General features: G+C 38.2%; 1 protein-coding gene across 3 annotated transcripts; it reads right to left on the reverse strand.

The window, feature by feature from the left end:
* Positions 1–1,726: 1,726 nt before the first annotated feature.
* On the reverse strand, positions 1,727–16,900 carry slc30a9 (solute carrier family 30 member 9). Of its 3 annotated transcripts, none has more exons than XM_042493714.1 (19): positions 16,812–16,900; positions 16,265–16,414; positions 14,335–14,532; positions 14,156–14,170; positions 14,017–14,061; positions 13,740–13,839; positions 13,381–13,473; positions 13,168–13,250; positions 12,362–12,420; positions 11,988–12,055; positions 10,119–10,277; positions 9,783–9,918; positions 9,653–9,692; positions 9,487–9,558; positions 8,184–8,291; positions 7,769–7,934; positions 5,886–6,015; positions 4,034–4,147; positions 1,727–3,323 (listed from the first exon to the last, which is right to left on the reverse strand). In XM_042493714.1, exons 2-19 carry the CDS (start codon positions 16,371–16,373, stop codon positions 3,279–3,281), a joined length of 1,740 nt encoding a protein of 579 aa, XP_042349648.1. In that variant the 5' UTR covers positions 16,374–16,414; positions 16,812–16,900; the 3' UTR covers positions 1,727–3,278. The 3 variants fall into 3 exon arrangements, with proteins under 3 accessions (XP_042349648.1, XP_042349647.1, XP_042349649.1); XM_042493713.1 differs by having other exon boundaries at positions 14,156–14,173; XM_042493715.1 differs by lacking the exon at positions 14,156–14,170.
* Positions 16,901–17,365: the final 465 nt, after the last annotated feature.

Raw genomic sequence — 17,365 nt, forward strand, 5'->3', positions numbered from 1 at the left:
AAAATAAATGATGGTGAAAGTGACGCTGTGCTGTGCAGAAGGCTGCGGTAGGATTAAAGATGTGTTTGGTGATCTCCAGACGTGTGCAGGCGCGTCTCGACGCATGTTTCCTTCATAATAATGGAGCCAAATCAGCCCTCTGGATCTGCTTATCTTTTTTAATCAACGTGCACAAGCGAGCCTTTCTCTCTTTCTCTCTGCGTTGGGGAGACATGAAAGGAAACAAGATGGGCAGCGGCACTGGCACAACTGACTTGGGAATGGTATGACGAGACATGACACTGATATGCGCGCAACACCCAAAATGTTAAGACAACATTCAATGGTGTAAAAACCTGCAGTGGAGTCTGTCCGCATTGTCTCCGCTCTCCGGGGCTCGGCGAAAAAATTATTTCAGTCGAGTAGTCTAGCGTGGGTCCAGCCGCGATGCTGTGCGTAATGTTTTGAACGGTCGGTCAATGCGCAGACTGGTTGGAAATGACTGTTTTTATTGACGTCAGCGCACAGGCTAGTGCCCCCCCTCCTCTCTCATCCCTACAACTGCACCATCTAATGGACTTGGGTTTACATTCCAGTCAACCATCTGAGCTTTAAACAGGAAACATGCCTCAAATCCGAAAAGAAAGGCTTGAAAATGTACTTATTTACTCCAAAAGATGTTTTAAGAGGTCTCCGATGTAGCCAAGAATCATTACTAGGGTCCTAAAAGACCTCCAACATCTGGAGAAGTTAGCATCAATGTCCATGACCATTTTAACCCTTTGAAACCTAAGCAAACTGGTTTGATGTCTTGCAAAAACAAAGGGAGAATGTAGTGAGCAATTTAACAAGACATGATCCAAAAATTAGCAAGAAAAAAAAGTTAAAAGGAAAAAATATCTGGAAAAAAGGAGAGTAAAAAACAAATGAGAAAATAAACAAAGAACACAATCCCAAATGGTGCAAAAAAATGAAAAAAGTACTTTTTTTCTGTTACATATAATTACAACAATTCTGAATATATTCTATAATAATATATCATACATTTTAATGATCTTTAAATAAAAATCAGGCCTTTCTTTGTACTTTTTTTTTTTTTTTTTTTACTAATTTCTTGCACTGTGTGGGACATTTACTGTATGCAGATATCTCAGTGCTGATCTTTATAAGAAAGTGGTTAAAGAACTGAAAGAGGGAGGCTGTGTTTGCACAGTGTGTGTGTGCACATTTTAGTAATATCAGTGTTTCCCACAGAATTGCGTGTCCCATCTCTAAATTCAGATGTTTTGCTGGTTCATGAATACAGCACAGGCGGAGCGCCGTCCCTGAGCAGCAGTTTGAGTTGCGGGTTGATAATTGATCTGTCGATATGGTCAGAACTGATCAGATCTGATCGACGGATGAGAGGAGCAGCTGCTAAATCGGTGAATGCAAACTTTGAGACGCAGCAGAATGAACGGTTAGGTTTCACTTTCATTGGCGTTCAACTGCTCCATCTGTGCCCAGAATACACTCTGTGTACCAACAGTGCAGTGCAACGTATAACTGAATATATATCCCAACAGCACTCCTTCTGAATAGTTATGATCAGTCACTGATGTTAATGTGATCAGTCACTGATGAACACATTAAGGTGACCTGAATTACCAGTTCCAAAGGTGGCACCCATAAGTCCCGATGTCACCTATATGAAAATCTGCCACAAATCTCACTGAGCCGTGTTGAGATGAACTCACATGACAGAAAATGAAAGCAAAAATAATTTAATAAATTATTTCAAATTTATTCCAACTCCTTCAGCAACGGCAACATCGTTACAACCAACCGGAAAATTTACATTATTAACACCTTCAAAAATATATATGCACCCTCCCTTCCCAGCAGAGATGACATGACTCCGGCTCACCTCCTGCAGCAGACTGACACGTCTGAGCAGGCAGGCGTGTCCCGTTCTGCTGCTGCTGTGACTGACTAAAGTAAAATGCAAAATGAAAAGCCAAAAAAGCGCAGTCGCTGTATGTTTCACACAGAGTTTCAGCAGTAACACCAAGTAGGAGATAATTCACTTGATTATTTGATACATGTACTGTACAGGGTGACATCCTGGGTGATGACAAAAGCCTGTTTGAGATGGGGCCGGTCTGTTCGTTTAGTACCTTTTAACATCACGGGCCGCTTATTTACACTGGAACTCTGCATCCCTCCAGTTCCTCATTTTTGGATCAGTGCAACCAGTCACCTGCTGATCAGCTACCAGACTTCACGAGTTACTAAATTTTGTAGGACATCAATGTTTGGAGTGTGAAGCTGGCAAAGAGAGAAGTGAAGGAGAGGGATGCCGCTGCCTATAATGTCAGTTCTTGGCGTGGGAGGATGTTTGTAGTCCAATAAATGATTAATACATTTGTTCGCCTTTCAACTTCATAAAATCACAGGAAAATATTGATTTTATGGGAAAACAACCTGTTTTCTAATTATTCTTTTTTTGCATAAGCTGATGCTCAATAAGTGCTACTGTATTTAACCTTAGCTCACTCTTCAACTCTAACATACAATCCAATGAAATGTCTTAATACCTTTTTAACTTGTATTTTTTCCTCTGTAATAGCATTAAAATCTATTCATAACAAACCATCTTCATTAGAGAAGCCGCAGCAGCATCGTGCCATTGTCAGTATCTCAGCTTTTACGTTAAAAGAACAAAAAAAAAAAAAAACATCTAATATTGTCTAGCAATTAAATAAAATTAGTTTGAATATGTAGCTCTGAGGTTCCTTCGTACTAATGAAGGAAACACTATAACTGTGGTTCAAGCATCACATTTAAGTCTGATAATAATAATGATACTGGTCCTGTTGAGATTTTGTTGTAGGAGCCGTCATGATTTCAAGCGAATCCAAACACATTCCTGCAGGATTTTGAGTTCAAGCAAACGACCAGAAGACTAAACTGTCCTACAGATGTGTGTGAACTGCAACAGAGATCTCTTAAAATTCAAGGAGACTAATGACAGTTCTTAGTCTTCAGCTCGAAACACTCACTCTAATGCGAGAGTGGATTTCCGGCAGGTTGAATTCTCGGCTAAATGAAGTTCAAGCAACGCAAAAGAAAGCTCGCCCAAACCTCGAGTACGGTTGTGGACTATTCTACAGTAAGACTTGATGAGTTGTGCAGAGACGGAGGTTTGTTTTGTGGTGGTCAGGGTGGGAGGCAGATAACGGAGGCGGGCTTGGCCCTCCTTTCATCTTTTCCTGTTCTTGGTTCAGCAGGATGTTCCCTCAGCAGAGACCCGTCAGTTATTATAGTATCTCCAAGTCCACGTGACGAACCTCTGGGTTTCGTTGCTGCAGAGGAACAAAACAGAGTTACATACCGGTCTGTCTTTGCCGTGCATATAAATTGCAATAAATAAATAAATATTTTAAAAAAACAAGAGTTTAAAGATATTTTGTACACAGTGGGGTCATGTTAATAAAGAAAAAAAAGGTTAGATTTTAAGAATAAAGTCATAATATTATGAGAATAAAGTCGCAAGAAAAAGTCGTAAAATTTTAAAAAAGAAAGTAATTATATTATGAGAATAGATTTGTAATATTTTGAGAAAAAAGTAATCATATTATGAGAATGATGTCGTAATATTAAGAGAATAAAGTCGGAATTTTATGAGAATAAAGTCACAATGTTACGAGGGGGGGATATTATATTACGAAAAATATACATATTGCAAGCTAACTATAAAACAGCCGAGTGCACAGGCCGCCTCCGTGGCAACCATTGTTCCCAGTTCCCAGGATACTGCCTGTGCTCTCGTGACTTTTTTCAAGTAAAATTCAGACTTTTTTCTCATTCTCATGAAATTCTGACTTTATTCTCGTAACATTCTTCTTATTATTCTTCTTATAATATTACAAGTTTAACTTTTTTTCTAATGAATCTACAAATTTATTCCTGTAATATTGAGAGTTTTGTTCTCATATTACAACAAGGCCCTCAATGTAGTCCTAAAACTCCGTCGTACAACAAAACAATGTCGACAAGTTGAATATTTCAGTACTTTGAGTTCTTTCTCCAAGCGGTCCACCTCAGCCCCCAGAGTGTCGATGATGTTCTCCCCGTGTTTCAGCATGAAGTTCTCAAGCTCTTCGGGCGTCTTCACCTGCTGAATGTCCTGCGGAGAGAGAGACGCACACTTTCTGCTGAGGATCTGTTTTCATTTTTCTTACTTTTCTTTCACTCTCTTACGGATCTATTTTCATTTTTCTTACTGTTCTTTCACTCTCTTACTTTCTGATTCTTTTTTTAATCTATCTGTGAATAAATAAGGGTTTGTGTATGTCTGTCCATGTGGTCTAATGTACATCATCATGTTGTCTGTCTGAGTCTCTATGTCTCTCTCACACAAAAAAAAATTGGGATTTTTGAAAAATGAGGGACAACGCTGTATTTATTCAATGTCTTTGATTTGTTTAGGTTTTTTTAAAAACTACATATTTGATATTCAGTTCAAAAATATCAAAAACTTGATTTAGCTCCTTGTGTTTTCTGAAATACAGTCATTTTCTTATCTTACTATATTTAATCTTTAGGCACACAGGATGAATGTTTTCCTTGAATGAATGAATAGCTGTGTCTTAGAAATGGACTGATTTTAAAGATTTTGTCAGATTGGCGATAAGGCAAGCCCAAAGAAAACTTCCACCAAATTGCAGTTAACAAATTGGTCAACAATTGCAGTCTAATGTTGTCCTTTGTTGTTTCTGTTTTCTGTTCCTACAAAAAACAACAGGGTATGCATCTTCATTATAAATTATAAATGAGTTGCCGACCCTGTTGTTTTTAGCCCGTACAGTAATATTATCTCTGAAAATGCATCATATAATGATGTGATGTTATGCAATTGTAACTTCAAAAAATTACAAACTCTTATGATTTAAAAAACAAATGAATTATTAAAGCAACTTGCACTGCAACACTGCAAATCAGGCAATTTCAGGCCACAAGAATCATAAAAACATCCTGCAAAATCCTGACGTGACCGAATAATTGTCAACAATTGTTCCAAACACCTCAGTAAATTATTTGAACAGCAAAAGCACACACTAAACTTCAGCAAGTTAAGATAAATGTGAGCAATATAGATGCATTTTGGGTACAGCAAAAGCAATCTTAAGGGAGACAAATGATTTCATTAAAATTAAGTTTAAAGGTTTGCCAGATTCCTGCTGCATTATTTGGTTAAAAACACTCTGACTGGACTTAGGCTGAATCAGGAGACAACAGATAAAACCTCTAAACTTCTGCACACTACAAGATAATGTGGGGACCTGCTGCGACATTGTGAACTGCGATACAGCATGCAGAGTTCTCACATCTGTTGAAGATTTCTTGTGATTCATTTTGCATGATGATTATACTGTATTTTATAACCATAAATGTCAAATAAATACATTTCAATCTAAATACGGCCTACATGCACATTGACTTTTACCTAAAATGTCCTGATAATGATCAGTTTCTGTTATTGAAAGTCAGTGTGTTAGCTGCAGGGTAAGGACTGTAAAACGTTACTTGTGCTATGTGCAGCAGCATTTCCAGCAATCAGGAGGTACACAAAAAATCTGATTACTTTTTTATGACTCATAACTGTGATGATGGCATAAACAAGAAAAATAAAAGAAAGGTAATTATCCTTTAATGAGTAAAAAATCTTTGTTTTGAATGGATCTGTCATTTGTTCAGTGTGTCCTTGGCAGCAACAAAGTCAGAGGGACTCATAAAGTTTATTGCCAACCATACATCAAGGTTTTAAAAAGTAGAAAATTCAAAGTATCGATATTAAAGACAAAGGATGCTGTTTTGTGTGAAGAAAATATTTACACCAAAGGGAGGTGGAAAAAAATACTTACATTGAGGATTTGGTCAATGTCTTGTTTTTCCAGATAAGACCGCGTCACCACTCGGCCATCAAAGTCAACTTCAGCCTTGAAGCGCACTTTACTTAGACCCATATCAGTGGCCTTCACATCGTGGATGGCCCTGCTCAGAACAACAACAAAGCACAGCAGGAGTTCTTCAGGAAGGGAGAAAAACTATCACACTGAAACCTCGTCAGAGAACACAACATAGTTACTGGATACTTCAGAAGATTACCACAACAACACAACTAGTGTTAGGCGTCAAGAAACAGCTCCAAAATTCAGATTCCAAAGAAATTGTGAAGAAATTAAAATTTCTAAATAAAAAAGCCACACACACAAAAAAGCCCCCCAAGAAGTTAAAAAATAATGTTGCGGCACGTGGCGATACATTTAGTTTTAGTTTTGTTTAAGTACTACGGGAAGAGCAATTAGAGCTGCCAGCACTTGAGACGGGGAAAGACCGTGTGCCACAGACTGCAGCTTTATTTCTCTGCTCTGAGTCGCATGTTTTTCTCAAAGACGCTAGGAATAGTTTTTTTTTCTGTTTCAACTTGAATGTTGTTCATATTGACTGCAATTTCGGGAACACAAGCCTGCCTGTATTTGTCTTCGCACGTTGGGCTGTACTCACGTTCCTGAGATTGTGAGTAGAGACAGACACAAGCAGAGCAGAGCGAAGTCTCAGAGGGTAGCGCAGACATAGTGACATAATTCGTAAATCAATGTCTCTTTACGTATGTTGGACCCAGTGTCCTTTTGGCAAGTTTCAGTGCTACAATTACAAAAATGTACAGATTATTATTAAATCATATCATTTAATAACAGCAACCAATCTAACTGTATGAAATAAATGAGGAGGCTCCATAAACTGTATGAAGTGATTTGTGAATATGAATGAATATGTAAAAGTTTTTCTGTGAAATAAGCATTTGGCCTATTTAAACCCTGTCCATCAAAGAACTGGAAAGAATGGTTAAAATCCAAACAACACCCAACTCTGAACACAGTGTAAAAAAGTTTGGCTGAGGAGTTCTGCTTCACATGTGTTGGTTTCAAAAAACGCCGCTCTTTGGATTCAAGGACCAAAATAACCAAAAAAGGAGAGAGAGATTAGACTTGTTACTTATTTTTTCAGTAAAATTCCAAGGCACAGTGTTTTGCAAAGGTTAAAAAGTGTGTTTCATGCATTTATTGATGTTTTTGTATGAAATTATGCGACGTGTATCTGACGTTGCTGATTGTGTGGTGTATTTGCTGGTGCTTGGTGGAGCTGACCTCAGTGTGTGCACACTCACTTCATTGATTGCACCTGTGACAATTATCTGGTGCTCCTCTGATTGTCTGGCACCTGAGATCAGCCTCAGCATATCTGTGAGCTGCCACTTGTTTTTACATGCTCTGATGAAGACTTTTTTGGTTTTGATTTATTAACAAAAGAAATAACCTTTCCCTCTTTTTTTGGTCCAAAACAATGCGATTATAACGTAATGTGAAGGACGTAAAATGCAACTGGTTACAAGACCCCAACGTTTAATCCCTAAAGCAAAGTTTGTAACTTTCACTTCCGTGTTCCTGCTGTGATATTAAGGCATTAAAGTGGATCAGCTGCTGTGTTTACAGCTGGCTTTAATGACAGTTGCATGTAAACACCAGTAAATACCACACGCTCTATTTTAAGCCTGAACTTTGTCCATCAACATCAGTAGACCTATAAAGTCACTGTTAGACCATGTACTGGCTCGCTCTGTGGTTTGTAGATTGTAATTTGGGATTATTGCCATGATGATTACCCTAAATCATGCTAAAGCAGTGTGTGCATGTGTGCATGTGTGTGTGTGTGTGCACCAGATTGTGCCTGTTCATTTGCTGACCTTACTGCGGGGTCGTTCTCCAGGAACTCTGTAAGCTTCTGTACACGTTCAGCCTGTATGGAGCGACCCAGCAGAGCCTCTGTGTTGGTGTAGATGAGGAACGCTGAGACGGTGCCCAGCAGCGTGCCCACGCCGAGAGAGCCCAAACTGTCGTAGTAGGGGTTACCTGGGAAAACACAGGCACAGAGAAATACAGGAAAGGAAAATGAAAAAAGGAGCAGAATTTAATAATGGATCACTGCCAACACTGATAGTAGAGAGAAGTCAAAGTACAAAAACACAAGAGATTATCCTGATGACGGTGCTTTATCAATAGAATAATAATAAATCACAGTACAGAAAGAGAGGATGATATATAAGAAGCAATAAAATTTGATCTCATTAACTGCATGACTTACAACGTCTCGTTGTTTACCTGTGAGGGAGGTGAGTCCCATGCAGCCAGCAGCCATGATGACCCCTAACACTGCGGCAGCGTCCTCCAGCAGCACCACATTCGTACTGGGGTCTCGACTCTGCATTACTGCACACAGAAAAAAAAAAAACAAGACCACGTTTACACCTGAATTTTCAAGCTGTTTTTTTTCACATTTTACCAATTCTGTATTTCTAAGATAAGATAAACCTTTGTTGATCCCCACAGGGGAGGTTCAGGTGTTGCAGCTGCACACAGATAGAAATAAGTACAGAAACAAAGTAAAAAAAAAAAAAAAAAAAGACCAAATAAATAAGAGATATAACCAGTATAACACTCGGTTCACACTGGCCAGGGAAGCTTCTTGATACGTTAAATGTTGCGCACAATATAGTGAACTATTAATGTATAATGCTACCTGCGTTATTTATTGATTTATTTCAACTAAAAGACATAACATCATAAAAAATGCTCAAATCTCTGATTTTGCTTCAGCTAAATCAGAAATTAACTTTTGTTAAAAAATATAATATAGAAGACTTCTTTTTAGTGAGAGTGAAACAACCTCACAAATAAAAAATGGAACAAAAACATATATACACACACACACACATATATATACATATATATGTGTGTGTACTGTTGCTCAGAATTTTTGCATCACTGATATACTGGAGGTTCCTGTGGCCAAAATAAAAAACAAACCCTGCATCGTAATACATACAGTAAATGCTACTGTAATTGCACGGCTTCATTCAGAGACGTTACTAATGTAACATTATGGAGTGACACTATTTCCACAGCAGATGATTAGTGAAAGGTGCTTTTTAGCTGATTTCAGGCCAAAACTCTGAACACAACCCGGTCGTGACAAGGTAAAGCCGCCATGGCGATATAGCCAGGTTAAAAGCGATCCACCTTCACAAGACTTAAAACTCAGGCTTTTGACTCAATATACATCGCTAACCCACAAATCTCGCTTTGCAGTACAGCCCTGAGGTCTGCTGGGATCGAAAACAAAAACCTTGAGCCAAGATCATACATTATATGTGGCTCGGAGAACCATTTCTATTTACATTTGGCCATTTTGCAGTCAGTGTGTCATAAAACTCTTGCATATGTGATTTTAGCAATTCAAACTCAATAAGAAATCATGCCTCCTCTGTATTTGCAGAACAAATTACCTGAAGCTTTAGGCAGATAAGGGCTCGTTAACTTCTGTTTGATCAGTACAGATTCATTGAAATGCTGGGTGTAAATTACATATCAGTTAAGAACATAACTAAATTTCAGCTGTACTTACCATATTCATAAAAAGACAGTCCATTCAGGTGGGCGCTCCTCTTAATCTCATTGATAGCTACTAGTAACGTGGCTGAGAGAGGAAAACAGGAAGAGACGTTTCAGCACAAAATGCACTTTATGTCAAAATTACGTCAAAGATCTGCAACTTTATGTATATAAACTACCTCCTTCAGACACCAGAGAGCCCGCCAAAATACAGTAAGCCTGCAACACAGAAATGTCCCGTGTTAGATTATCATCCTTTATATACAGTATGCACACATCTTGTTAAACAGACTCGACACAGACACTCACCCATAACAAAGATTCAATGGGCTCTGGGTGCAACAATCCCATGATGCCATGGTACCAGGAGAGGCCTGCTCCCATCATAAAAATGCCCACCCCACTGATGAGGGAGGCGATGTAGCGCATGTTGGAGAAGCCGTACCTGGAAAAGATGTCAGGTCTCTATTACAGCAGACACATGTATCCGCTGCACAAATGTTTGGATTAATTAAAGGTTACTTCTAAATCTGTAAACTTTGATCTGCACTTTTACTCTTTGGTATCATAATGACCCATTTTCATTTCTTAAGTCCCTCTTATTGTCTTGTTTTCTTAAACAGTATATTAAAATACGGTGCTTACGGGTGCCCAGCGTCAGGGTTGCGGACAGACTGGCTGATTCCCAGAGCGAGCAGAGCCTGGTTGCAGGTGTCGGCCAGAGAGTGGATGGCCTCGGAGAACATGCTCGCTGAGCCAGTGTAGACCCAGGCCAGGAGCTTGAAGAAGAAGTTCAGCCCATTGCTGAGGACAAAGACAGCAAGTAAAAAAAAGTAAGCATTTTACTCTTTTATTTTATTATTATTAATTTTATAATGCATTTTTTTATTTCTCTTCTCTTGTAACTTTGTATTTGTTTTTGCCTTTTTATCTATTTTAAATACTTTTCAGCCAAGCTTTTATCAAAATATTTTATAATTATCATTAAAGCTTTTATATCTATTTTATTTGTATTTTTATTGACATTATTTTCATTCTTGTTTTGTCTCTTTAATCTATTTTATCACGTTTTTTTTATTTCACTTTGCTTTACTACTTTTGCTATTATGAAAGCTTTTAAATCTATTTTATTACATTCTCATCGTTTTTCTTGTCTTGTGTGTATTTGTCTCAAACAGCTATTTTTTAATTTTATGGCTTATAATTATGAACTTATTAACAGCTTGTCCGTCGTCTGTGAATCACTTTGAACAGCACTGATCTGTATGAAAGGTGCTATAAAAGGAAAGTTTGACTGAATGAATGAAGTAAATGAAGCTTTTGTGGGGAAAATGATTTATAAACATCATTTATAACAGTAGTTCTGACTGAGGTGGTCTACAGATCAGGTAGCTTATACTGGATATAAAAATATAATTAGCTACCTGATAATGTGGCTATGAAGTGTTGACAAACAAATCTGGCTGGAGGTTGAAGTTAAACTAAATAACATATAACTACTCTCATTTTCTATTTCTCAATCATTTTCTGTTTAGAATTATTTCAGCTCCTCTGTTTCGATGTTCCTGAATCACGGAGATTGAACCCAGACTGGACCTCTCCTCCGCTCTGCACTTAACTTATTGAATCCTGTGATTTTTTTGTGCATAAGTGAAAGAAACTGCTGTTCATGTGACTGCACATGTCCTCTAACACAATCATCCTAATCCAATAGGCCACAGGATCTCATGTGAGACAAGGTCCCGTGCAACTCCAGATACAGATTTTCATATATTTTAGATCTTTACTTTAGTGAGCTTCAAACCTCTACAGAGCAGGGGCTTTTTTTAGAACAAAAGAATCAAGTGAAAGTAGGTCGACTGTCTTAATGTAGTCAGTATTTTGGGTTTTTTTTTCTTGGTTTTTCAAATGTTACGCTCTGATATTCATCTATACTGTACATACATGTACTGTACACACTGTATGTAGTAACCCTGGTGAGTAAAGGCTTGTAGTTCCTCTCTAATCTGCTTTGTCCTGCTGTGCGTGTGTGTGTGTGTGTGTCAGCTCAGTAAAGTCACTGAGTACAGACAGCTTTCACAGCAGTCGGAAACAAGGGTGAGAGAGTTGAAACTTACACACACGTAAGGATGGACATTTATGTACGGCTCTGGGAGAAATGGCTGCGATAAGTCGAGCCTGTGAGACCTGACTGAGGGAACAATATTAACTTTTTACTTACTGATTTTAATGACTGGTTTCATTTTATTATTTTAGTTTAGATCAGTTTAATTTATTTTGGTTTATCTCTGCCTCTCTGGAATGTAGTTTTTTTTTTTAGCTCACAGTGCTGCTGCGACACTGATGATCCCACTGTATGGCTGTAATTGCGAAATGTTTATTTTGGCTGTTATAGAAATGTGCATTTGTAACAGGCCTCTTGATGCTGTGCAACTATGAATAATAATAACATTGTCTGTTTGTTGACATTGTAATAAATAAAAATCTTAATTTAAAAGAGAAAAAGAAACTTACATGCAAATAGCGACCATGACGACCTTCCCCGGCCCCTGCAGGAAAGTTGTCCTCTGGCCTGATCGAGGCTTTGTGAAAGAAAGAAAAAGCAAAGTGAAAAATGAACAAACAGCCTTTGATTTTAATGTAAACATTAGCTTTCACCTTCTAGCGTATAGAATATATCATGATATAACAGCGAAGAGTAAAACGGTTGATTACAGTCATTGAAGAGGAGTGACTGCATGAATGACTACAGAAAATGACATTGAGATAGATGCAGCGACCTCTGTCACAGAGTCACACAAATACACAACCAATGTCCACCTAACTTTCTTCTCTTTTACATATAAAACATGACAATGATGATAGCAGGCAGAAGTCAAAGTGCTCACCTTAGTGTTTCCCCAAAAGTCTTTGTATTCCTTCAACAACTGTTGATTCCGAAAAATATCTGGAGGTCAGCAAACGAGAGATAAATTAATCGACAATTTGCAGACCAAAGAAATAATAACAGCTGTGAAACATTCAGGGAAGTTATATTATATTTAGGGCTGCAATTAACAATTATTGTAATAATTATTTTGTCAATGAAATGTCAAAAAATAATAAAACAAGCCATGTGTTGTTTCCCAGAGCCTAAGGTGACATCTTCAAACTGTATGTTTTATCTGACTAACAGCCCGAAAATCCAAAGTCAAATGAGTCAAAATCCACATCTAACAAGCATAAAACTAGCAAATGTTTGCTCTTTTTGCTTAAAAAAATGACAAATATATTATTTTATGTTTAAAATAGTTGCCAGTTGGGTCAGACTATTTCTTGGCTACCAGGACTAACTTCCTGGAGTCTCTGCTGGTTGCCTGGCAACTGCTCAGAACCAAGAAATAGTCAGGCACATGACCTCCAATAAAATATCAAATTGTCGTTATACACTTGGGTTTTGTATGGGATATATAACATGTATTAATCATGTTACTCAGGATAGCTGATTTCTCATGTCTCGTGTCTTTCTGCTTTAGCTTAATGTTTTACAACCTCATACAAAAGTTGTATTAAGCTTTTCATTTGTCGCTCACTCTCTCTTCCAGAAAGTGAGAAAGCATTTGTCCTCATAATATTTTTGCTTTAACACAAAATCTTTAGTAAAATCACATGTTCACAATCATGCACATCCAGTGAGGGAGTGATAAAAACCTACTCTCTTGGTACTCTCTCTCCACCTCTTTTCTGAGATTTCTCTCTCGGGCCAGAGCTTCGTGGCTTCCCCAAACCTCCAGTGCTCTGAAATACATGAATAAACAAAAGTCGGTGGAAAAATATATATATATATATAAACTTTGCAGGAGGACATGAGGTGTTTGTATTCTTGATTTTTTTTGAGGTGTAAAGCAAAAAAGGGCTTGGAACTAACTTGGCCTCCACGTCTGACCGCAAAAAGACAGTGAACGCCTCCGTGTCGTCGTGAGGGCTGCGTCTTCTGATCTTTCGGAGCTGTTCCAGATCACTGTGAACACATAAGTGAAAGGAAAAGATTTAGGAGGACTTGAGTTAAACGATGTTAGGCAGTCTTACATCAGCTAATCACAACAGTGCGTTTACTTATTAACTCAATGGAATTTGTGCTGTGGGCTGCTGGCATCTCAGCAAGCACTGAACATGGTTACACTGATAGAGGAGTATTCAAAACGGTTCGTTCAGATTCGTCACAGTGTTACTGTATATACAAAATAATTTAAACATGGCACAGTTATTTTGGGGAAAAGGGGTTACCTTGGTTTGAGGCAGAACTCATTCATGGCTCTGACTGCTGTGATAAAGTTGTTCTGAGTGTATTTGGCTCCATATTCCCTTTTCTTTAGGACTGCCCGCACTGCATGTGACAACAGGAGGAGAAGACGATTTCATTTATTAGTCCTCATTCATGTGTAAGCCCCCAAATAACACCCACATCCTGTGGATACCTAAAATATAAAGTGAACCAAGACTACAGCTGCGAGACTTATTCAAAACCGAATCCTGTGAAATGTGCACAAAAACCATTCATTACCTTTTACTTGAATTGTCTCAGCTTTAGTCAGCCCCTGAGGTGAACCTACGAGAGCAAACATTTAAATGTTATTAAAGATTTGGAATAAAGATTAACTCCTGTGGAGGACTTTTCAATTATCTTAAACACTTCCACTTACCAGTGTCATTTCCTTCTGCTAATGTTGATACAGCATGCAACAAGACAACCGTTTTAAAGGTTAAAAAAAGGAAAGTAAAAATGAATGTACACATGCCACACAAAATACAGACAACAGTCAGACAGACATCAAACATCTCAACAACTTCTACAGCAATCTGAAACATTAAAGCTGGTCACCTGGTGAAGCTGGGGCAGCTTTTGCAGCAGCAGACAGGACCTTTTCTGCTGTTGGAGGACCACCTGATGCTGATTTTGGGGGACCATCTTTACTGTGGCCAGAGGTAGAGTAGTACTGCACCTTGCCAAGTCCTAAAGAAGCAGCACGGCAGTCTGGGAGGCTGAACCAAAAGTTATGTATGCCTCCGTTCTGCCAACCTGTGCAACAGAATGGATGACATCGGTTTGTTATGCCAGAGATAGGAATCGTATCTCCGGATTGTAAATTATTCTGAATTCCCACTTTTTAAAGAGTAAATAATAACAGTAATGAATCATGACAATAATGTATTGCATTTATAAACTATAGTGCTTCACATCACACAAAGCAGTTCAGCAGTGGTGGATGAAGTACCTGAAAGTCATACTTCATTCATTCATTAATATTTGGTTTATTTTCTCATTTCAGTGTATAATTTCCACAACAACAACAAAAACCCATGACACACTTTTCTTATAGTACTTCTACACAATCTATGAACAAACAGAAGCTACTGTAGGTACAGATTCAAATGACAAACCTTTCTATGTTTCCCTTTCTTTGTTTCACAAATCATTTTAAATTTAGCAATAACAACAGAAACAATCAGTCACAGTCATATTTTCATTACTGTTACTTGGAAAGTTCTTAGTGTCCCACATAAACCATAAACTAAACCAAATAATCCATAAACTGAAACTCACATCTGCTTTAATGTAGTGTGAGTGTACTGACATTTGAAATTATATGATCCTTGCTGTTAGATCTTAATATGATACTTGAGTAATAGTACAGATTTCTTTCCAGAAAATTACTTTAGTAGAAGTTTAAGTCACCTATAAAAATATTAGTTGGGCAAAGTATTGAAGTATCTGATAATAACTGAACTTAAGTGTCAAAAGCAATTTTAAGTTATTAAATATACTTAAATATCAGAAGTAAAAAAAGTATAAGTAAATGCTGGTAATATAAACAACAACAAAAAAGCAGTCAAAATGTTGAGAATTATTAAGTTAACTTCTTTGTAACATACACTACCTTAAAAGTGGAGTTTTCAATACACTTGAAGGAAAACTTTTACTTAAATCACAGGATTTCAAGAGCAAAATCCTTTTTTCCTCTCCCTCCCATTCCTTCATTCATCTGTTCATCCATTACTACCTTCCTCTCTTCCTTCCCTATTTTGTAGTAAGCAACTAACATGCTTACGGTAAATGTAGAGGAGTGAAAATGAAAGTTGACAGAAATATAAAAACTCAAGTAAAGTAGAGATACTCTCAAAAAACCCTTAAGTAATGTAACCAGGGTTGGGAATTAGCACCAGCCACCAGCCATATGCAAGTGGCTCATATATTTGCTTCACTCACCTGCTACAAAAACAATGGCAATCTATTGAGTGGCTGGTAGATTTTGGAGTCCATCAGACACAGTGGCATGTGGACAAAAAAAAATCTATTTCCAACCCTGACTGTACACCACGGCAACTGTGTCCTCTCAGGCTTAGTTGAAATGTAGTAGAGTAAGAATGAAAGTTGACAGACATTGAAAAACTCAAGTTAAGTACATATACTCTCAAAAAATCCTTAAGTACTATAACAAAGTGTTATTACTTTGATACACTGCAATTGTGTCCTACCAGGCTCACAAAATAAGTAACCCTCTCGATCTCTGCCTTACAGTCAAGTATTTTGTGTGTATCATGTCCAATAATCCGGGTGAATGTGGAAAAGAGTCCTACTGCAAATGTTAGAGGAATGCAAATTATTTCAGACTGCATCTAACGTCTTTAAAGTGCACAAGTCATCCTTTATCATCGAGTGTTTTGTATACTTTACAGAACAGAGAAAGCAGAATAGTAAGAGGCATACGTGTAACAGCTGTAACGTGTGGTGTCACTGCCAGAGTCCTCACCGTAACACAGCTGACTGAACCTCGGGGACCGCTGAGACAGGGGCGCCCTGTGCTGCATGGAGACCCTGCAGAAGACATGCCATGGTCTGTGGGCCAGGCTGGGGAACATCCTCACTGTAACGGGGCTCGGCACCGGAGAGCAGGAACTCGCTATGCGGAGATAGCCCAGTCACTGTTATGTTAGCTTGTAACCCAATTCAGACAGATTAACAGCAACACATCGCCCTCTCTCAACATCTGACACTTTAACGTTAGCACGTCTGCAAACAAACTCACACGTTTGCCACAGCGGACACCAGTGTCCGCTGTGTAATGTCTGTCATTGAAAAGCAGTTGGCTAGTCAAATATTGCTTTTGCCGGCCGGCTGACACCAAACCCGGCGGCTACGGAGACACAAACTTGGCTAACCTAACTAGCTAGCACTGGGAGCTAACGTCATTAGCCGCTGTAAGTAACAAGTGCTGTGTCACGTTTTATCTACACAAAAACAACTACAGCTGTACAGCGAGTAAAATTACATTAATTCGTTTCTTAAAAATCCAATACCTTTCTAATTTGAGGTTTGTTCTGCATAATCTGTATCCATTTTGGGAATCTATGGTCCAACTGATGGTAACGCCGCTGTGGACGTAAGGAAAGTGCTACAAACACACCGGCACGTGACCTGTGACACAGCAGTGACGGCGACGGTCTTCTCGCGAGAGCACGGCGATTTTAGTCTTACGTCAACTAGTATCGCGAGATTCTTTTGCTGCTGCGCAAACAAGGTCATTTATGTTCACTTTTAGTCACAGTAATAATCTGTAGTTATAAATACACGTAGCCTACAACAACGATGGGCTTAATTTTACAGATTTAAGATCTCTAAGCAACACATTCAAAATAAACTGGTTAAAACAGGATTTCAAAAATCCTACTTTTATTTGGAATTGGATCGCTCATCATGTCTTTTCACATTTAGATGGCCTTAAATCAATTCTGCTTTGTAATGTAATAAACTACAGTGACTACAGTAAACAAAAATTCCTCTTTACCCCAAAATAATGTTTCAATAGTTTATGACATCATCCCATCTGGGAGCTTATGTTTATATAATGTCG

Source organism: Plectropomus leopardus, chromosome 9 (genome assembly GCF_008729295.1).
Source record: "Plectropomus leopardus isolate mb chromosome 9, YSFRI_Pleo_2.0, whole genome shotgun sequence".
Taxonomy (NCBI): domain Eukaryota; kingdom Metazoa; phylum Chordata; class Actinopteri; order Perciformes; family Serranidae; genus Plectropomus; species Plectropomus leopardus.